This window comes from Glycine soja, chromosome 12 (assembly GCF_004193775.1).
Source record: "Glycine soja cultivar W05 chromosome 12, ASM419377v2, whole genome shotgun sequence".
Classification (NCBI taxonomy): domain Eukaryota; kingdom Viridiplantae; phylum Streptophyta; class Magnoliopsida; order Fabales; family Fabaceae; genus Glycine; species Glycine soja.
Window position 1 is genome coordinate 124,106 of NC_041013.1, and position 22,392 is coordinate 146,497.

The following is a 22,392-nucleotide window of genomic DNA, read 5'->3' on the forward strand; positions in this document are numbered from 1 at the left end:
AACTTGAGAGGGGGCAGGTTTGCTTTTGTCATACTCATACTGGTCCCAAACCTTTTTATTTCCACTTGGAAACGTGCGTGTCGGTTTCGCATTTACGGTGTCTATCCCTCATTTTATTTATTTCTTTTTTTGTTTTATATTTTATTTATTCTTTTTTATTAAGATATTCTATTGATATTTTATTTATTCTTTTTTGTCCCTTTTAATCCCTGAAAATAAGGTTTTTACGGCTCATTTCTCTCTATTAAACCTTTTTTTTTTTTGAAAAGTTCTCTGGTATAACTTTAAAAAATAAGAGAAGTTTTATAAATTAACTAATACAAAAGTTAATTTTAGCTTATAAGTAAACTTTTTTTTATTAGAAGTTTTTTTTGGAGAAACTTACCAAGACAAGCTAATTTAATTATCATGTAAATAATGAAATAAACATGTTATTTCATTATGTTATACTTCAAGTTATCCTATTTTAAATAATTGAATTTTATTTAATCACATTTCTATTAATCCAAACCCAACTTAAGTTAATAGTGATATTTATGGTGTTTTTTTAACGTGTGTACAAGAAACACTAGTGATTAACTGAAGTGACCAGCTTTCTTAATAGCTAAGGTTTATGTCCACGTCCAAGCCAAAGGAGAAGCAGTATACCATAACATTCTTTTGCGTGTCTGTGTGCTTCTCCTTTCTTTCTCTGTTGTTGTTTGTAATTATAAAGTTATATTTATAAGATAAGTCCAAAGGGACATAACTTTTCAAGCAGTCAAATATTGCTCCAATCGCCGACGGAAACGGAACTATCCATTGACAGAGAGAAAGAAATTCACATGTGATCCAGAAGTGTTTTAAGTCCTCCTTACCAATAGACATTAGTTTCAGCAAATAATTCTAGTCATTATTGTTTTATTTGCATTTCAAACTGGATATTCTTATTTGTAAAGTATTTGTAGCTTAAATTTTAATATAGGCATTGTAAAAAAAATTAATATATAATTACTGTATAATTATTCCACCATGTATTAAGAATTTATTTTATATAATTATTGTTGTATTTATTTTTTTAATAATGAAACAGTTACATAATCCATTAAAAAAGTAAAAAAAAAGAAGCTATATCAATATCATTTGAAAAATCATAAAATTAATTTATTCTAGCATATTCATTGTATAACTGCTATGATGATAAATGTTTATACTTATGTAGTTTTAAAAAAGAGTTAGCAAACCTCACATTATGATGATTACATTATTCAGCTCACACAATTTTTTTTATATATGTAAGAATCGAAGATAAATATTTAAAAATTTATACATGCTTAACTAGTTAATTAAATTAGACATTCTAAATTAAGGGATAATTAACTCTTCATATTCGTTGAAAGTAAACCTAATCTCATTTTCTACTTATATATAATATAAATATATATAAAAAAAAATAACATATACCACCAGCGTATATATACTAATAAAAAAGATATAGCATCAGCCTATTATATAGTTACTAAAATTAGTAACAAATATTTATACTATAATGAGTTTATCTACTTAAAATAATTTTATATTATTATCCAATCATAAATTATTATTAATATTAATTATTATAAAATAATTATTTAAAAATTAATAAACGTATCATAATATTAATAGTCTGTGGTTAGATGCACGATTATATAAAACTATTTTACTACGTCAAATTTTCAAAAACCTTTCTTCTCTAATTTGATTTTATTTAGACAAAATTTATATTAACTAAATATAACTACTGGTACTCTTAAAAAAAAAACTATAATTGCTGGTATATACCTGTGTATATATTTGTTTAGAAAAGGTTTTATACTTTCTAAACTTTTATCACATTTTACTTAGTTCTTAAAAATAATTCTTTCAATTGGATTTTTGAACTTATATTTATTTTTTAATTAGGTCCAACAATAACTCAACAGGAAATTAATTAGAAAATAAATATAAATTTAGAGACTCAATTAAAAAATAATAATTTAAAGACCTAATTAAAAAATTAATAATCTCTCCAAGCCAACTTTCTGGCTTCTGCGGGTCATTATTTTTCACTTTTGTAGGTCCTAGGCTCAGTATTTTTAGTTTTTTCAACCAGTTTAGAATTTATAGGAATGCAAATACAGGCTAGAAAGATTTGCATTGAACTAATTGTCATTTTTAAATAGGGCCCGAACTATTTTAATGTAAAAGCTCAAAGGCTCAAAGGCCAATTATATGGGGATGGAAGAAGTAATTCAAAGAAGCCAAAGGGACCAAACACTGGAGGGTTTAATATATAAGAGCAAATTGCAATAATAAGTTAAGACTAGTTTTCTTTAGATAGATGCGCTAGCTGAGGCTGGGAACAGAAATTTATTTCTTATAAAAATTTGTTATTACTGTGAATAAATGAAATTCTGAAAGTGATGTATGGTCTTTCTTAAATATCAGGAAGCCGAATAGGTTTAGCTCCACATGCATGCCAGCTTTTTGGGTCTCATCTCTTCCTCCTTATTATATCTATCTACTACTATATACAATCACCCCCAAACTATATATTAAGCGCATTCTTTACAACTTACAATCTATTATAATTATTATATGTGTTCAAAAAATCAATTTTAAAGTTTTTAAACTTGCATCTAATTTCAAAATTTAATAATATTCACAATTATATACGTTAGCTCGTTAAATAATATAATATTTCACCATTACATATAAATGCAATAATACTTGAAAAATATTATATTTTTTAAAGGCTTGCTTTTGTCTATTTTTTCTCCCAAGTTGTTTGTTTCTCTGTAGGGATTTTTTTTAAGGACCGCCAATTTACATTAATGATTTTTTTATGTCGTATTTCCACCATGTTTTTTTTTTCTAATTAGAGTTCGGATGAGTCCACATATATATTTTTTTCTTAGATTTAACTTTTTTATAAGAGGATAAAAAACACTCTAGATTATTTAATCATTAATAATTCTGATACCATCTCATCTCGGAAGAAAGGGAATAAGGATTGAAATCTCATTCTCAACTCTTTCAATTACTTATCATACTTGTATGTTTCAGAATTTTTAAATAAGACATTTGAATGGAGTTTTATAAATGGAAAAAATAATACAATTAAGAGAAAAAATTTACTAATAGTGATCAATCGATCAATCAAGTTCTTTAGCACAGACTAATAATAATCGTTAATGTCAGTAAATATTTCATACTTATGATATAATACTAAAAAATTATTAAGGGAAATCATTTAAATGGTTTTTATATTATATTTCCCGTGTGTATCACCGCTGTAATGGACCGAATTATATTTTGCTGGGTTGGGCTGTTTTGTTGGGCTCGACTCCAAAGTCTCGCTAATAGGATTGCATTCAAGCAGCCGGCATCTGCTATAACATTGCAGTTGTTATATAGTAGTCTTAGATTTATGAATCAAAGATTCACCAAAAGGATTTTATGAATCAAAAGAGGCTCTGCTTCATTATCATTATCATAAGGAAAAAGTACTAGAACGTCCCCGGGACCAGTTGAGCCAGATGTCTGTATTAATCTTCTTTGTCAGTTATAATAAAATATTTAGAGGGCCATTGTTAGTTCTAAAATAGTTGGTTACATGTCTAATTAATTGTTTCTAGACATGTCGCATCTAGTTGTGATAATATATATGTAGAAAGAGTTAGTATTTTCAAATTTTGTAAGTGATTGTAACTCATTATTTTGAATGAATTTCATTAGAATGTTGACAGTATAAAAGTTTTTATATTGTTTTTTTAATCATAAATTATTCTATATTATGAGGCTATTTATTTTATTTGTTTTGTAAAATCATTTATAATTGACTGATAGTATACCCATCCCATTATAATTTAACTTAATTTGCTTCAAGATAAAAATATAAGTGAGTAATAGTTAGATCTTTTAAAATATAGTAGGAGTTCAATTTCTAATTATAGGATCAGAGTAGTATGTATTGATAAAAGACTCTTTAATTAATATTTTACTTTTCTAAGACATTAGTCCCATAACTTTAATCTATAGAGATACCTTACACTTAAGAGACAAAATTTGGATAAGTCTATGCAAAAGTTATAGATAAAGGAAAAATGATATTTCTAAAGTAAAATGGTTTATTCAGAAAAATAAATAATAAAAATTTTGAATGCTTTATGGTAGCATGAGCGTAAATTTGTTTGTTTTGAAATTGTTAAAAAGCAAGAGTAAAAGTTGTTTGATAATGAATATTGTAAGAAAAAGAAAAAGGGTGTAATGAAATGAATCCGGTAGAGTCTAGAGTAGAGTGGTGACGGCGACACGAAGAATGATAGGTGGACACGTGGAGAAGGTGCATGACACGTGGCGGCGTGTAATACTAACAGAGCATGCGACGTGACCGAGTCCCAGACTTGTTAAAATGGAATTGAATCCTAAAAACAGCAACGAGCAAACAAAAGAAGCAATGATGATGAATGTCATAGGGCTGAGTCTGAGTCTGGTGTTAACTTCACTGGCAGCAGCGAGCACCATCGTCAAAGAAGGGCACAGAGTTGTCGTGGTTGAATACGACCAAGGTGGCCATCAGAACACCAAAATCTCAATATCACCAGAACAACCTACGCATGCTAATCCTAAAGATCCCATTTGCGACGCCTATGGAAAATGCAAGCACAAAATCGTGGATGCAATGGAGAAGTCTCAAGAGGTCATCCATGAGAAGAAGGACGAGATTGCCGCCAACAAGGAGGCAGCACGCCAAGTTGCTGGTAAAACCAAAGAGAGAGTGTATGATAAAGCCCGTCATGTCCACGAATACGCCCAAAACACTGTAGAAACAGCCAAGAACCATATTGCCTGTAACGTGTCAAACGCCAAAGATGCATTCAAGCGTCTAATAGCAGGATCTTTGGAGAGGCAGAGCCTTAATTCTTTGATGGGGGTGGCTAACATGTTGGGGTTTTCCACGGCTTATGGGATGTGTGTGTGGGTTACGTTCATCTCCAGCTATGTGCAGTCCAGGGCTATGGCAAGGCAACAATTTGCAGTGGTGCAGAGTAAAATATATCCTGTTTATTTCAGGGCCATGTCTTATAGCATCGGGGTCGCTTTATTCGCCCATGTCTTGGCCCATAGAAACACCTTGCTCTCCAACAAGTCTGACTTATTGCAAGCATATAATCTTCTGGCCTCCCTTGTCACACTTTTCTTCAATTCTCTTTACTTGGAGCCTCGGGCCACCAAGGTACCCATATCAACCTGTCTCGTCTTTCATTTTGCTATAGCTCCCAATTTCTCCCTACTTTTACTTTTATTAATTATACATATCTTGAAGAAATTAGAAATTGTGGTTTATTCAGTTGATGTTCGAGAGGATAAAGATAGAAAAAGAGGAAGGAAGAGGCAGATCAGAAGATGTGAGTAGCAGAACTAAAGAGCCAGCTTCCACGACCGCAGACCAGGATGCAGTCAGAACAAGGATTATCAAGCTCAATGACAAGCTCAAGAAACTCAATTCCTACTCCTCATTCCTCAATATCCTCAATCTCATGTCTCTTACTTGGCATCTCGTTTATTTGGCTCAACGACTTCCCCATATTTGCTAAACCAAATACTACGGTCCTTTTGTCTTTTCTACTAATCACTTGTTTTCTGTGTTTCTTTTCTGTTTCTATCATGTTTGTTGATATTTGCAAATACTTCAGTCTCTAGATTTTTGTATCTTTTAGCTTTGGGAACAATACAGTGTTTACCACTCCCTGTATTTAATTTGTGTTAAGTGTAAAACTCTTGTTACTTTGCTTTAATCATGGTTAAATGGATACTAAAATTCTCGGTCCTGCCACGAGCACAATGTTAAACATGCATCAGAAATTGAAGATTATATCGGATCCAACTCTAATTACCAAAGTAAACACACTCATCTTGGGTGATTGTGATTCTGCTTCCCTCTGAAGATCGGGTGGGAGACAAATTCCAATTTCCTTTGGGCAGTAAAACTTGTTTGTTTCAGACAGACCACCTTAATACCCTATACATACGAAATGGGCTTACTTCAACCTTAGTATTTAAATTCAACCCGATATTTTAATCAGGCAACTTTTATGGATCTGAGTAGGAGTTTTGATTTATTCAAAATCAAATCAAATTCAATTTTTGAGGGGGGGGCGGGGGGAGGGGGGGGGGGGGGGGGGGGAAGACTGTTATTATAATTTAGTTGAAAATCAATTTTAAAACTAATTTTAAGAAGTAAAATTCATTTTAAAATCGGTTAAAATTAGTTTTAAAAACAACTTTAAAATTAATTACAGGGAGAAATCTTCAGTTTTTTCTAATTACATTGTTTAGTCCGAGAAAGTATATGTGAAGGTGTTGAGACACCTTAGTTGAAGTACGCTGCGGAAAGGGGTTCTATACTAGAAAGTTTCGTATATTAATTAGGATGATGTTAATATACCCGCGTTTGGTCTAATGTAAATATAGTACTTATGCCAATAAAATATGGCTAATATTATAAATAAAATAACAAATGAATAGACTAATGCAAAAATCTATCAGCTAATATCGGCAGAACCTGGTGATAAAAAATTCCACATATGGTTATGTGTATATCTATGTAAAAGACAAGTCCAAGTGGCAATTAACTTTGCAGATTTGTGTATCTTAAGAGTTGTCCAACACTACAATACAATTATACCACTCTAAGGTAATTCTGTTTGTAATGGATTCGTCTCGAACTTGGCAGTGCCACCCCCAACATGTATAATATATGCATCTTTTAAGTTATCCGAATATATTAAGTTTAATTGGCATCCAGAGTGTATGGTTGATCTTCATCAGAACATAAAAAATTCTGATAATTCATAAGCCAAGCACTGCATGGAACAATCAGCAATTTACTCTTGAACCACGCATTTACACCTCCGTTGGTGTTCTGTCAGTTCCTGCAATGTTTCAAGTTTCTCAATTCGTGAAAGATTGGTCGCAGCAAGCCCAGGGGCAAGATAAATCGTGAATATATTGTGTGAGAAAACACCAGAGAAAATGAAGTCACAAGCATAAATCTAGTCACGCAAATGAGAGTACCTCAATTTGCTTTTGTAGAAACTTGGCATACGCTACAGCCTCATCTAACATATCTGCAGTATTTGTTTGCTACAAGAACAAAAGCAACCGCTACATTAAACACAGCGGCGAGCTAATTTACTGCCAAAAAAAACAAATCTACAGGCATTGCATAACTGTCTCGAACTCAGAAATTTACACTTTATGCTAGCAACAGAATCTCCTATTATTAGTTAAAATTTATTCAAAATTACAAATGGATCTTTAGTAGAGTTCCCTAAAGCTTGTTTGTCATTGTCTTCCCCAAAACCTCTATGATAGTGGGTAGAACGAAAGGGTCCTATGGTAGCAGGCCAATCCTAAAGCTCCCACAGAAAGTATGTTTCCATGACCATAATAGATCCTTAGTGTTAATTGTTAAATACCATAAATTACCGGAGTCCAAGCATTGACCTTAACCTTGGAGAAAGACTTCACGCTCAAAAAAGTGTTGGAGAAACACAATTCAAGGCTTGAAGGATTATGAACCAGACATTGCTTAATATATTTAGAGGTAAACAAACCAGATGACTCTAAGAACCAAGTTATTTTATTGGGCTTTGGGAAAAAAAAGAAACATCAAATGTACAAACTTTGAAACCCCTCTATCATAAAGGTTCCGGCAAAAGTAAAAATTTTCTAATAAAGCTAAACAAACGAAAAAGCTAACCAAGGAAAGGGAGATACGGAGCACGATGAAGTGGAAACGATTTGTTTTTTTGCACCTTCTATTCAATTTAAATTTAAGTTTTTTCTTTCCTCTCTAACCAAACATACTTTTAAAGATAAAAACTTCATCCAACATAACAATTTGTCTTTCTTAAAAACACCCGGATAAATTTGGGACAGATTTTTTTTATGTCAAAAAATTTATATTAACAATTTTGTTTATTTTTAATATTATTGAAAAATATCTAGAAACAATTTAAATTTTTACAATATGAAAGTTATCCATTAGTGATAAATGATAGAAGATAATTGAATGTGTTTTTTTTAATACAACTATAAATTTAAATCCAATGATATTGTTTTTTGAAATTTAGAGTGTATTTGATTTTTAGTTTAATTTGTTGTGTATAAATTTTGAGATCAAATCTAATGATCTACTTCAAACATAAAGAAAAAAAAAGAAAGATAAGAATACTTTTACAAACTTTATTTTGCTATGGACACTTATTTGTAATGGATACTCAAACATGCACTTAATATTATTCAATTTAAAAATAAATGTTAAGGAATCTTTACTTAATTGATTAAGTAGGATGTGCGAATTGTTATAATTTTTTAATATTATCTTTGATTTTTTAGATAATTTTTTTTTCCAAAAATAAGCTGTTCTTATTATCTATATTAGTATTAATTAAAAAGTAAAAAACAATAAAGTGGAAGGAGAAGAACTTGGGCATTGCTCATAAAAAAAAGAACTTGGGCATTGAACGGTTAGGGAGTGTTCAATTGTGTGAAAGGAGAAGAGAAATTAGAAAAAAGTTTTAAAATTTAGTATGAATCTCATATTTGTACACTATAGTTTAATTCAAAATTTTAATCTTAATTCTATTTGTTAAAAAAAAATAATTCTGTTCTACTCAACGGTACCTTAAGGATTCTACCTGTGTAAGAAGTATATACTCTATGACACTTTTCAATAATTTCGTCATGGATACCTTCAATCTTACTCAAGCTAAAAAAAAGGTTTGCCATATATTCATCATTCTTGCTATTCACTTGTGCTGTTGTGCATACCATTAAGCAAATTTTGAAACACGACTACAAAGTAGTATATAATTGCAAGTTGCAACCATGTGTACTGAGAGGTGAATTCCTTTTTGTTTAAGTTATGTTTCCTTCTAGAGTAGGATGTTTTATTTTCTTTTTGATAAGTTAGAAAAGCAATCGAATAAAATACTATAATATAATATTATAATATGTGTGTTTGGATTCACGTTAAAAAAATTAATTTTAAAGTAATATAATTTATGTTTAAATATTTTTATTATAAAATCAAATTAAAAATAAAATTCAATATAAAATTTTAGGTTGAACACAAAAATTACAAAATTATTTTAATTTAAAATTAGTTTTAAATTTTTTTCTAAGTTAAGATCAGACATGTAAAAATATGTTAAAAATCAATTTTTACTCAATTAATTTCTCTGACATATCAAACAGGCACATAACATACACATAGTTGCCACATGATTCAGGAGTACTACTTCAGTCAAATTATAGGGTATCGATGTAAATATGCTGTCTCCTATTTGGAATTTGTGTGTCATGCTGTCCAACTAATCAGAATTTAGAAGAAATTGCCCTTTAACGTGGTTGCCGAAATTAACAGAGCAAGCACGTTTTGAACAGGTGAAGAGATGCGATGAGGGTAAGCTAGTAGCAAGAGTGAGAAGAATAGGAGGATGGAGAATTGGGAAACGGAGGAGGTTGAAGGTGAAAGTCCCCTTCCGGTTCTGGAGGCTGTTGACTACAGAGGTGGAGCCTCGGTGAGATCGAAATCTGGGTCATGGAGATCCGCTGGGTTTATCATAGGTGTGGAAGTGGCGGAGAGGATTGCATATTATGGGATTCAGGGGAACCTCATAACCTACCTCACGGGCCCACTCCATCAGACTACTGCCACCGCCGCCGAGAATGTTAATATCTGGTCAGGAACTGCTTCCTTGCTTCCTCTCTTTGGGGCTTTCCTTGCTGATTCTCTTCTCGGCCGCTACCGCACTATAATACTCGCTTCCTTCATCTATATTTTGGTAATTATCCTTTCTATTAGTAAGTCCATTTTACACACTATATGTCATCTCTGTCATTCAAATAAAAATTTAATTTAATCTGTTTCTATTTTCCTGACGCTTTTTTTTTTTATGAACCGAAAAAAGACTGTTTAAGAAAACTCCAAAAAAGAACGAATTTTCATTCTGAATCATGTGTTCTTGCATTGTTTCGTGGTAATCCATGGCTTAATGTGAATTATAGGGACTAGGCTTGTTAACACTATCAGCTATGCTTCCCTCTCCCACCGGTTCTGAGTGCCAAGTTGGCAATGAATTCAAATCATGCTCTCCTCAGTCGCAAATAGTTTTGTTCTTTATCTCTCTTTATTTGGTCGCCATTGGGCAAGGTGGGCATAAGCCCTGTGTTCAGGCTTTTGGAGCAGATCAATTCGATGAAAAACATCCAAAGGAGTACAAAGATAGAAGCTCTTTCTTTATTGGTGGTATTTTACTATGTGTGCAGGTTGCATGGCAACTCTTTCCATCTTGAACTATATACAAGATAACCTAAGTTGGGTTCTTGGATTTGGAATTCCTTGTGTTGCCATGATTATTGCATTGCTTGTTTTCATGCTTGGAACAGTGACCTACAGGTTTAACATTCAGCAGCGTGGCAAAAGCCCCTTTCTCAGAATTGGCCGTGTATTTGTTGCTGCTATAAGAAATCGCCGATCCACCCTGTCAAGCACAGCTGTCAAAGCAGAACAATTTGAGTAAGAATCACAATGCTAAGTTCTGCTTGTTTAATTGTTTGGTAGTCTGTCATTCTAATTATTTGCATTCTTAAAGCAGCAAATATGATGGAATACCCCCTTATAGTCCAATTTGAGTTTTGCTTTTATGCTTTATGCAACTTCCTTTATAGTCTTATGCAATAAATTGTAATAAATAGCAACATTTAACCGAGCTCATTGAAAATACTATTTTGATGAACTATTTAATTAGTGTTCTCCACATTGGCAGGTTCCTCAACAAAGCATTGTTAGTGCCAGAGGATTCTATAGAAGACGAGAGTTGTAGCCTTAGTGAGGTGGAAGAAGCAAAAGCAGTACTAAGGCTGGTTCCTATTTGGGCTACAACTCTGGTTTATGCTGTGGTGTTTGCTCAAGTTCCTACGTTCTTTACCAAGCAAGGGATTACTATGGAGAGAACAATATTTCCCGGCTTTGACATACCCGCCGCTTCTCTTCAAACGCTTGTCACTGTGGCCATTGTTCTCTTCAGCCCCATCTATGACCGCCTATTTGTGCCAATGGCAAGAGCTATTACTGGCAAACCCTCGGGAATCACAATGCTGCAAAGAATTGGGACTGGAATATCTATATCCATATTTACCATAGTATTTGCAGCCCTTGTTGAGATGAAAAGATTGAAAACAGCTCAAGAGTCTGGTGTTGTTGATGAACCTAATGCAACTGTTCCAATGAGTATATGGTGGTTGATTCCCCAATATTTCTTGTTCGGAGTCTCTGAAGTTTTTACCATGGTTGGTCTGCAGGAATTTTTCTATGACCAGGTCCCAAATGAACTAAGAAGCATGGGTCTTGCTCTCTACTTGAGCATCTTTGGTGTTGGGAGCTTTATAAGTGGCTTTCTCATTTCTGTGATAGAGAAACTGTCTGGCAAAGATGGACAAGACAGTTGGTTTGCCAATAATCTGAATAAGGCGCATGTTGATTACTTTTATTGGCTACTTGCTGGACTCAGTGTAATGGGATTGGCCTTGTTCATTTGCTCTGCTAAATCCTACATTTACAATCACCAAGGAATCAGACGAGAATTGTGAATTGTCCGGTTCTGTCAATTTTAGCTTTACTGTATGGGATGAAAAATTATATTCTGTATAAGGTACGAGTATTTGTATATAAAAACCTCTGGACCTGGTGAATTGTCAATTCATTTGCATTCTGTTCAAGATACGGGTTCTTTTTTCCCATAGGTGTAAAATATTTATCAATAATTAATTTTTTAGTAACACCTAGCTAACAACTTTTAATAGAGTTTTTTTTTTTCCTAATTATATATTTTTTATATATAAAATTTAGACCTCAAAAGGATTAGGTTAAGTTTTACTTAGACCAATGTAATATTGGTAAGGTACAAGTATCTGGATCTTTAAGTAATATGTCAAATAATTATAAATTTAAAAATATCTAAAGAAAAATTATTTTAATGAAAATAAAATTATATATGTAAAATATTTATCAATTTTATCAACAACTAATTTTTTATGAAATACTTAACTAACAACTTTTAGTAGAATTTTTTTTTCTTATGTTTTTTTCATATACAAAATTTAGACCTCAAAAAATTTAAGTCAAGTTTTGGTTACACCAACTTAATATTGGTAAGCTACAAGTGTTTGTATCTTTATGTAATATGTCAAATAATTATAAATTTAATTTTTTTAAAAAAAATTATTTTTATGAAAACAAAATAAATTAAAATATAAGATTTAAGGGTTAAAATTTTTTAATTTTTGAAAAATAATTAAAAAGTGTTTTATTTAATGAAAAAATATTGCAAATAAACTATTATGCTTAATTAGGGATGTGATTATGTGAATGAGTTTATTAAGTTTTAAAAGTCTTAGTTTGAACTGTTTACTTAATATATTATTTTTTGAAGGCCGACGTAACCCTAATAGTTTACAAGTTTGATGAGATTACAAATAATTAGTCTTTCGTTTAGTCGTTTCTAATCATCTGTAAATGTCATTTGGATTATAAAAAAATCTTATAAACGTGCGTGTTAACAAAAAGCTTTTATGTTTATGATGATGATTAAGTAAAGGTATGATTAAAATTGTTATATTGTTTTAAAATTAAAACAAATTGAAAGTGATTCATACTGAAAGAGAAGTCGGATACGCATACACTGAGTGCAATAGTGGCTGTAGAAGAAATATTTCTGAATGAAGCTGAGAAGAAACTTGGAAATTATAAGGATAGCGAAAGTTGAAAATGTGTGATTCTATTATTAATTTGAGACTTATCCATTACAATTGGACGCTTATCAAGTCCAATATATGATGCAAGCAAAGCTTAAGGGAATTAGTCTTAGGCAAGTAACCTACCTCTTTCTTTCTAAAATGTCTTTAAGACGTTTTGGGTTTTGTCTTAGAGCGAATAATTTTACCCAAAGAGAAAGAAAATATCCATCCATCGAGACAGCCAATAGGTTTGGGGTGCTTCAAGAAGCAAGAAAGGTCCATGTCAACTCTATGTGCAAAAAGACAAATAAAGCCCCCTTGTTTTGTTTTAGAGTTTTAAATTACAAAATATTTTATAAACATTCAACTTGTCATTAACAACCCGATATTTAAAATAAATAATCATTTATGTATAGTTACTCTTTTAATTAACAGACAGACGCACAATACATCTTTCTTCCCTTGTAATAATATAATAATGCATGTCTCTCTTGTTTGTTGCCTGCTAAGGGCTGTGCTGTGTTAGGGTTGCATCATGATAATGTCAAGATTATAATCCAATGACAGGCTGTTCCAGAAGAACATATTGAGGTTAGGGATACGTGTCCATACTACATAAAATATATTCTTTTCATCTTGATGAATCATTTTGGATTACTTTTATAAATAAATATTTTAAAATAATCTATCCACACTCTATTATTTTTTCGATAATTTTGAATCATTAGAAAGGTAATTGTCACGAAATATAATAAATTAATTAATTAATTAATGTCACGTTATTCATTAACAATAATATTTGATGATAAAAACTAAAATCATTAATGGATAAAAGTTCGGATACTAATATCAGTTAAAATTTAGTTTTAAGACTAAAATTGAAAACTTGAAAAAAAAAAATTCAACAACTAAAAATATCATTATCTCACATATTACATCGATCTACATGAAAAGAATAAACATTTAAGAATATTAATTGTACAAGTAGAGAAAAAAAGGGTAATTTGAGATAATTGAAATAGTTTTTTTTTTTATATAAATGCAGGAATAATATGTGAAATACACTTCTAAATCTAAATGATAAAAGAAAGATAATATAAAAAAAAAAATAGTTATGATAGTGGGAAGAATGAGAATGACACTTTCCAGATTCTACATTTAAATTTATAATATAAAAGTAGATTAAGAAACATCTCTTATTTACTACTTAAATATATGTTAAATAAAATATGATATGGACTACTTAAAAAATATATAATTCAATTATATTCTTAGGAAAAAAATTAATTTTATGATATTTTTATTATTTAAATATTTATATTTAAAATTAAATTAAAATTACTTAGAAATAAGAAAAGTATATCTTATTATTCTTGATGATTATGAGTAAAAGTCATAATGCATATCTCTATATATATAATCAGTATTCAAATAAGAGAGTAGGGAAAAAATCTTACTCTACAAATCTTATATTATAATTATAATTTATATAAAAGCAGTGAATTTCAATTTTAATTAATAAAATAGCATAAAAAATCACAGCGAAATTTTTTTCTTCTTGATTTAGATTATATGTATTATTTTAATTTATTCATTCTTACTTTAACAATATAGTTGTTTTATGAGTAGTACCAACCTCATTTTTTGATTAAATAGATTGTGTGAGTTGATATAAATTTTTCAATATTTGTATTTAATTTTTACAAATAAAAAAATAACATAATTTGTGTATTTCGTACGATTATTTATGAGACAAACTTTTCATCCTCATATGACTTAACATGATTATTTTATTTTAATTTAAACTCAATTCATTAAAAAAGATAATATATAAAATAAAATTTAGTTAAACCAACTTATTAGCGTAATATTTTTAAAATTATAAATAACTAAATCATGGAATTGAAAAGTATAAAGCACAAATAAATATATACTTTTGTAAATAATTTTTATATACAGTAATATTATATTATGTAAAATATTATTTATTAAGTTTGGAAAAGTTATTATCAGTTAATCACTATTCAAAAAGTACGTATTTTAAAAATATAGAAAATATTAAATTAAGTTAGGTCGATGATCTAAAACATAACTTGAATTTATCTTAGGATACTAATTTTAAAATTTAAAGTTTTGACATGCTAAATTAACTTTAAATGATTTTTTTTACACGTAAGAATCAAAGTGAGAATAAAAAATTTATAACAATGACATATTTTACTTAATTAACTGAGTTATATCACTTGATAATTTAAATAAGATTTGAATTAGTATAATAGCATAAATCAAGACCTCTTATTTTATCTTGTCTTGCTAATGAATGGATAAGAATATTAATAATACGTTAAAATTTAGAACACATTTTTCATATCATTCGCGAGAGTTTTTTTAATCAAATGATAATATGTATTTTTAATAATAAAATAAATAATCGTTATTTTTTTAACAATTCTCCATATACTTTTTTTTATAAAGGATATACATAGTTGTTTTAATTATTACACTAATATAAAGTCTGTGAACGGAATCACAAATATGAAGAATCAAATTGAACTTCAGGCTTTTCAATAATGAAATTGGGGAGTAGACAATTTTTTTAAAAGAAATTGACTATACGTAGTATTTGTTTACGTACACGACAGATGATTGATTTTTTTTTTCTTACAGAACGATAGTTGATCGATAAATAAAAGCATATAGTTCATTAAATTATTTGGATATACGCGAAGTCATTAAATCATACTATATAGTAGAATAAAATCATATCTTCTTTTTCATCAATCAGACTTGTTTTTTTGGTAATGTTGTGTTACACTTAGGCAGAAATAGAATCATGTCTAAGATAGTTGATTCAATTCTAACTGCTATTTAAAAAAATAAATATTTATGGCTCCTTGAAAAGTAATATTATTACAAATTTTTTCTTAAAAAAACTATAATCTTTGTTTATTAGAAAACTTTACGACGCCAAATGTTAGAAAGATAAATAATTTTCAGAAAAAGTGAAAAAGGTTATGAGAATTTTTGTGGTGCTTAATATTTATTAACTGATGAGTTTATAATATATTTAATAAAATACTTATAAGTATCAAATTTGAAAAAATAAATCAAAAGTAAATTACATTTTTGAAAGAAGCTTTAAATATATAATTTGCTTTTATTTTAAAATTTCATAATTTTCTTCTAATAGATTAAAATATGCAATATTTTAGTTTATTTTAACATAGATATGTCAAATAATATGAAATACCATATTATCAATTTATAGATTTTAATAGGATTTAATTGTAAAATCTATCTTTTTATTTTATCTATTTCACTAAACCCTCCATCTTATTTTTTAATTCAGGTCTTCTTATATTTTAAAATTTATTATCTTAATCTCTAAAGCTTATTTTAACCGATAATGGTTAAATTTTAAATGTTAATTTTAATTGTTGAATAGTAAAAAAATGTGTCATTGACTCTAAAGATTATGATTCTAATTTTTTCTCAAATAATTTTTAAGAAAATATTAGTTAATTATTTAGTTTAATTAATGTTTAAAATTTAACGATTAATTATTAAAATTAATTCTAATAACTAAGATAGCAAATTTTGAAATATAGGAAGAGTAGATATATTCATACGATCAACTTTTAAAACCTATGTAATCTGTATTTTATCCTTTGAAATTTAAAGTAAACACTGATAATGTTTAGTCAGAAAAGGGGAAATTTGACTTTAAAAGACTTGTTTGTATTAGAAGAAATTAAAATATAATATATATTAAATTATTAAAAAGCGGAGTGAAAAGATAGCCTGAGAAATGAGAATGCTTGAGCTTCGTTCCCACCATCTTTAACAGTCTATTGCTCATAAAGTCAATGATTCTAATCTGCTATTCTGCTTTATGGTTTTAATCACAACTTGCTCCCGTAAGTTAATTTTTTGAAATATAGACGTAGCATTACAATTTTTCCTTTTAATTAACAAGCTATTAAAATGAATAACAATAACATACTATTTATTATTTATTATAAAATAAAATATGTGAAAAAGAGTATCTTACTAACACGTCTCAACTTGGTTTGTGGCATTTATTTATAGATCTTAGTGCTCAAGTGTATAGCTTTAGCTTAAAAATGGATATCATCGTTACTCAAACCTTAGACTTTTGTTTTGTTTTCTCGTCTCTATACAATATTATTATCACACCTTAGACATTTGTATTATCTCTCTCCGAAAGTAGATACCACGGTGCACGGTGATTGTGCTTGTGGACAGAACATTTTCCCACAAAAGGCTTGTCTGGAACTTATTTTTATTTACCATAACTTAATGAAATGAAGTGCCTAAACTTATTATTATATACCTCAAACATTTAAATACTTTAAATGTGATATAATTTTTTTCAACTAAATGTGTAGTGTCAGTACTCAGTAGCATTAGAAGAAAAAGTATGTTGGATTAATGAAATAATTTTTTTCTCTTTTAGTTATTTGAATCGGTTATCAGTATATGTGTTCTAAAACAAAATTTTCCATAGATAAAATAAGAAAATAAACATATTTTCTTTTGCTTAACTTATTTTAAAAAGTGCTTTTTTAAAATAGATAAATTCTTTAAGCTATAGTCATAATTTAATTTCTGATCATGTGTTAATAGAAAAAATCTTAGAAAAAAATAAAATTCACTTAAATAATCTCATTATCTCGAAAAGAACTAATGATGAGATATCTTTAGTGAATTTTTTTTTACATACTTAATATATGTTTTCTTAAACAAGTAAAGTAGATTCTAATTGCTTTTGGTTGGTCTTTCCTTCTCACTTTCGTTTTCTGCAACTTTTGTTTTACCATGGCATCATTGGCATGGCTTCTGAACTTTGAAATTGAACAGTGACTGTTTCTTTGACCATTAGGGGGCAGTGGCTTAATTGATTCACCTTGAACTTCAATCACATATATAGGCTTCCAAGTTCAAATGGTCAGACAAACCCGTCGATATTATGGTCAGCCGGGACTGAACCAAAGGCACAGGCTTTACAGATTATCATAATAATCCAAACACGTTTTTCGTTTTTTCTATTTTTAACTGTTTTAAGAATTTTCATCCAAACAAGTCCTTGTAGCAACTATTCTCACTATTTGTAATAAGACCTTTTTCTAGAAGAACAAAACTGTGGTCAGGTTCAGGCGAGCTCAGAACCTAAAATAGATTTGAAGAAGTTGTTATATTTAATTATTTTCAATTTGAATTATTTGGTTTTGACAAAATTTCAAATGCGCAAAGATACTGTGTTTGAAGGAAGAGAAGCACCTTTTAGAGCATTGAAATTTTATTTATTCAGGTGAAAATTAAAAGTAGTTTGAAGAAGAAGGAAATTATGTTCGGTGAAGCATGGGAATGGTGGTTTTTTAAAATGCAGACAGAGGAGAGGAGAACATTTGTACCTTTCCACAATTTGAAGTTTGATTGGTGTTGGTGGTGGCCGTGATATTTTTTTAAATCATGTTAATGATAACACGGCATTGAATATCGATAACGTTTGAAGCAATGTTACTTGGGAAAGGAGACAATGGAACGTTTGTGTTGACGTTGATATTATGAATATTATTATTTTGAAAATAAAGTTGATTTTGATCCCCACTAAAATAAAATTATTCTTTGGTGAGCATAGGTTGTTTGCTTACAACTAGAGGTAATTATCGAAGAATGAAAAAGAAAATGCAAAAACAGGGATTGGTTTAATGGAAGTTTATAATGAATGGATGACATATAGTATGATTTATGAAGTGAATTTGGTAAAAGAAAAAATGTAAATGTTGTGGGTTGGTTTAAAAATGTGGAAAGGGAAAGAAAAAAGAAATGATTAAGGGGGACCCACAAAGTGGTGTATCTGCTGGCATGACAGACTGGTTTCTAGCATTGCCCATGAGTCTGGTCTCTTTTTGAAGCAACTCTTGTCTTCCCTTTCAACTTCAACTCAACCCTCAATCAAACTCATTCTGTCTTTTCTTCTATTTTTATTTCTATCCAATCATCCATGGCCGAGGAACCCCAAAAACCAGCCTCCGCTGAAGAAGTGGTCGGTGTTCCTGCGGAGAACCCACCATCTGAAGCCGAAGCTGAAAACATCGAAGCAGAGAAGGCCCAGAGTGGTGTAGAAGACAAGATTTCCCAGTCGGTTTCGTTCAAGGAGGAGACCAACGTGGTTGGCGACCTCCCCGAGGCGCAGAAGAAAGCCCTTGATGAGCTCAAGAAGCTTGTTCAAGAAGCGCTCAACAACCATGAGCTAACTGCTCCCAAGCCAGAACCGGAGAAGAAGAAACCAGCAGCAGAGAAGAAGGAGGAAGTTGAAGTGACAGAAGGGAAGAAGGAAGCTGAAGTCATAGAAGAGAAGAAGGAAGTGGAAGTGACGGAAGAGAAGAAGGAAATTGAAGTAACAGAAGAGAAGAAGGAAGCTGAAGTCATAGAAGAGAAGAAGGAAGTGGAAGTGACGGAAGAGAAGAAGGAAATTGAAGTAACAGAAGAGAAGAAGGAAGCAGAAGTGAAAGAAGAGAAGAAGGAAGGGGAAGTGACGGAAGAGAAGAAGGAAGTTGAAGTGACGGAAGAGAAGAAGGAAGCGGAAGTGATAGTAGAAGAGAAGAAGGAAGTTGAAGTGACGGAAGAGAAGAAGGAAGTGGAAGTGACCGAAGGAAAGAAAGAAGTGGAAGTGATCGAAGAGAAGAAGGAAACAGAAGTGACAGAAGAAAAGAAAGAAGTGGAAGTAGAAGTGAGGGAAGAGAAGAAGGAAAGTGAAGTGAAAGAAGAAGAAAAAGGTCGGGAGGTTGTTCCAGAGGAAGTTGAGATATGGGGAATTCCCCTGCTGGGGGACGAGAGGAGCGATGTGATTCTGCTAAAGTTTCTTAGGGCAAGGGATTTCAAGGTGAAGGAGGCCTTGAACATGATAAGAAACACGGTGCGATGGAGAAAGGAATTTGGAATAGAGGGTCTAGTGGAGGAAGATCTTGGAAGTGATTGGGAGAAGGTGGTGTTCAAGGATGGATACGACAAAGAAGGGCACCCGGTGTACTACAACGTCTTTGGGGAGTTTGAGGACAAGGAGTTGTACAGCAAGACGTTTTTGGACGAGGAAAAGAGGAACAAGTTCATAAGGTGGAGGATTCAGTCGTTGGAGAAGAGCGTTAGAAGCCTTGACTTCTCTCCGAATGGGATATCGACAATAGTTCAGGTGAACGACCTTAAGAACTCTCCCGGACTGGGCAAGAGGGAACTGAGGCAGGCCACCAATCAGGCCCTTCAACTGCTTCAGGACAACTACCCTGAGTTCGTTGCCAAGCAGATATTCATCAATGTCCCCTGGTGGTACCTTGCCTTTTCTAGGATGATCAGTCCCTTCTTCACACAGAGGACCAAGAGTAAATTTGTTTTTGCTGGCCCTTCCAAATCTGCTGATACCCTTTTCAGGTCTAGTCTCTCTCTCTCTCTCTCTCTCTCTCTCATCTATACCCTTTCTCCACTAACATTCTCATCCCACCTTACAGATATATAGCTCCGGAGCTGGTCCCGGTTCAATACGGTGGTCTTAGCAGAGAGGCTGAACAGGAATTCACCTCTGCTTACCCTGTTACGGAGTTTACTATTAAACCCGCTACCAAACATTCTGTTGAGTTCCCTGTTTCTGAGGTCTGTCATCCTCTGGTCTCCCCTACACGTCCGTACATTCATGACATAATTGTTTTGTACCGATCAATCTTTTCTTCTTTTGTTGTTGCAGAAAAGCCATCTTGTTTGGGAAATCCGAGTGGTGGGTTGGGATGTCAGCTATGGAGCTGAATTTGTGCCCAGCGCTGAGGATGGATACACTGTCATAGTACACAAGAGCAGGAAAATTGCTCCCGCCGATGAGACCGTTCTTACCAACGGTTTCAAAATTGGTGAACCTGGCAAGATTGTACTCACCATAGACAACCAAACATCCAAGAAGAAGAAACTCCTCTACAGGTCCAAGACCAAACCCATTGCAGAGTAACTTGAATAAGGATGTTACTGTTACTGTTATATTCATCATTACAACCACAACAACATTCGTGGGTGGGGCGAGGGACTTAATTCTTTCATACGGGGTTCTTCTTTTCTTCATTTGCTTTATTATTTTGTTTCAAGTCTGGGTTTGGGCTATTTCATTAAAAGCTTACAGTAATTTCCTGTCTTCTTTATTTGGTTTTTGGAATTGGATAAAACCTTTGCTGCTTTGACTGGGCGAAGGAGGGATCATTATCTGGACGGGCTTCATTTGTACATGAAACAATTAATGTCTGTTTGCATGGTGATATACTTTTATGCCTGTAAAGTTTGTTTAAATGCGATCATGTATTCCTTATTCCCGTATATAATTCAAATTTGCTTCATTGTTTCTGTTATTTTTTTTTCCTTAAAGGGTTATACTTGAAAATCTATTTACTGCTTTGCTTGCCAGTTTTGCCTGCTTAATTCTTCCATATTATTATTTAGTTTAGAAGGCTACATTGATCTACATAGAGAGGGGATGAATTGACATTAAGTTTTCACTACCGTCATATTCTTTTTGGGGACGTTTGTTAGGGTACAAATTTTTAATTTTCTGGAAATTTAAACCTGAGAATTTTGATTTTTTTTGTATTTCATTAAAAAAATATTACGTTACTCTTGTTATTCTAACAGGTAAAACTTTCAAATCTTTGATTCTCTGAAAATTTATATAAATATTCTTAAAAGATATTTACAACCAATCAAATCGATTATACTTATAAATCATGATTTATAGGAATTTAATGAATTATGATTTTCAGGCACGAAATTTTTTTCCGCCTACCAAATATCTCCTTAAATTAATTCATCACAATTAAAAATAATAATTAATGTAGTTACTAACATTAAATTTAGTGACGATTTATATTGTTTGTTCTCAAGATTAGTAGGACTTATCATCTACTTCGACTTAAGTTTGAAATGAGAAAACTCCCTAATATAATCCACATAGTTATTTGCTATCAGAGTTAACTATCTTATTAAGTGATTTTATTATATTTCTTTGAAAGTGAACTATCTTATTAAGTGATTTTATTATATTTCTTTGAAGGTGAACTAACTTAAGTTAATCTTTGTTCTCTTTCACAATGCAGAAATGTATGTAACTGAATTCACGTTACTTATGTGATTGTTATAATCAATTAAACTCTTATGTTCTTTGTTAATTCATTGATTTTTTAAAGGGATAAAACATACTTTCATATTTGAAGTCTAAGTTATTTTCCAATGGTTCTAATGATTAAGTTCACCTTTTAGTTATTTCCTAAACTTTTATATTATGAAAAATGATGATTAAACGTTTTGCATAAAAAAGTTTATAAAAAAAAATAATCAAGAAGAAAATTCAATAGAATACAAAGATAAATCAATTAAAACATCCAATAGCCATTAAGGAAGGGTTGGACGCTATTCGCTCGTAGCCATGTGGAAACAAAACTAAAACAAGAAATAAGCAAGTTCTTTAAAATGAATAAGTTAGGTCTAAAATTTAATTGGACTAAAATAAAAGAAAAAACATATATAAAATTG

General features: G+C 30.9%; 2 protein-coding genes and 1 pseudogene across 3 annotated transcripts; all 3 read left to right on the top strand.

Moving 5' to 3' along the window:
* The first annotated feature begins 4,396 nt into the window (after positions 1 to 4,396).
* LOC114379171 (transmembrane protein 205-like) lies at positions 4,397 to 5,831 on the top strand. Its single transcript, XM_028337772.1, has 2 exons — positions 4,397 to 5,236; positions 5,352 to 5,831. The coding sequence occupies exons 1-2, from the start codon at positions 4,412 to 4,414 to the stop codon at positions 5,595 to 5,597; spliced, it is 1,071 nt and encodes a 356-aa protein (XP_028193573.1). The 5' UTR covers positions 4,397 to 4,411; the 3' UTR covers positions 5,598 to 5,831.
* A 3,468-nt stretch (positions 5,832 to 9,299) lies between these two features.
* LOC114379999 lies at positions 9,300 to 11,813 on the top strand (annotated as a pseudogene). Its single transcript, XR_003659638.1, has 3 exons — positions 9,300 to 9,854; positions 10,078 to 10,588; positions 10,839 to 11,813. The product of XR_003659638.1 is annotated as a protein NRT1/ PTR FAMILY 5.10-like (transcript).
* A 6,863-nt stretch (positions 11,814 to 18,676) lies between these two features.
* On the top strand, positions 18,677 to 21,215 carry LOC114379127 (patellin-3-like). The gene is made up of 3 exons (XM_028337717.1): positions 18,677 to 20,259; positions 20,337 to 20,478; positions 20,570 to 21,215. The coding sequence occupies exons 1-3, from the start codon at positions 18,836 to 18,838 to the stop codon at positions 20,822 to 20,824; spliced, it is 1,821 nt and encodes a 606-aa protein (XP_028193518.1). The 5' UTR covers positions 18,677 to 18,835; the 3' UTR covers positions 20,825 to 21,215.
* The last annotated feature ends 1,177 nt before the right edge of the window (positions 21,216 to 22,392 follow it).

Bases quoted from the DNA above. Each gene is read 5' to 3' on its own strand.
- LOC114379171 (XM_028337772.1), top strand. From the start codon at position 4,412: ATGGAATTGAATCCTAAAAACAGCAACGAGCAAACAAAAGAAGCAATG. The intron at 5,237-5,351 runs GTACCCATATCA...TGGTTTATTCAG, and splicing joins TGGAGCCTCGGGCCACCAAG to TTGATGTTCGAGAGGATAAA.
- LOC114379127 (XM_028337717.1), top strand. From the start codon at position 18,836: ATGGCCGAGGAACCCCAAAAACCAGCCTCCGCTGAAGAAGTGGTCGGT. The intron at 20,260-20,336 runs GTCTAGTCTCTC...CCCACCTTACAG, and splicing joins TCTGCTGATACCCTTTTCAG to ATATATAGCTCCGGAGCTGG. The intron at 20,479-20,569 runs GTCTGTCATCCT...TTGTTGTTGCAG, and splicing joins TTGAGTTCCCTGTTTCTGAG to AAAAGCCATCTTGTTTGGGA.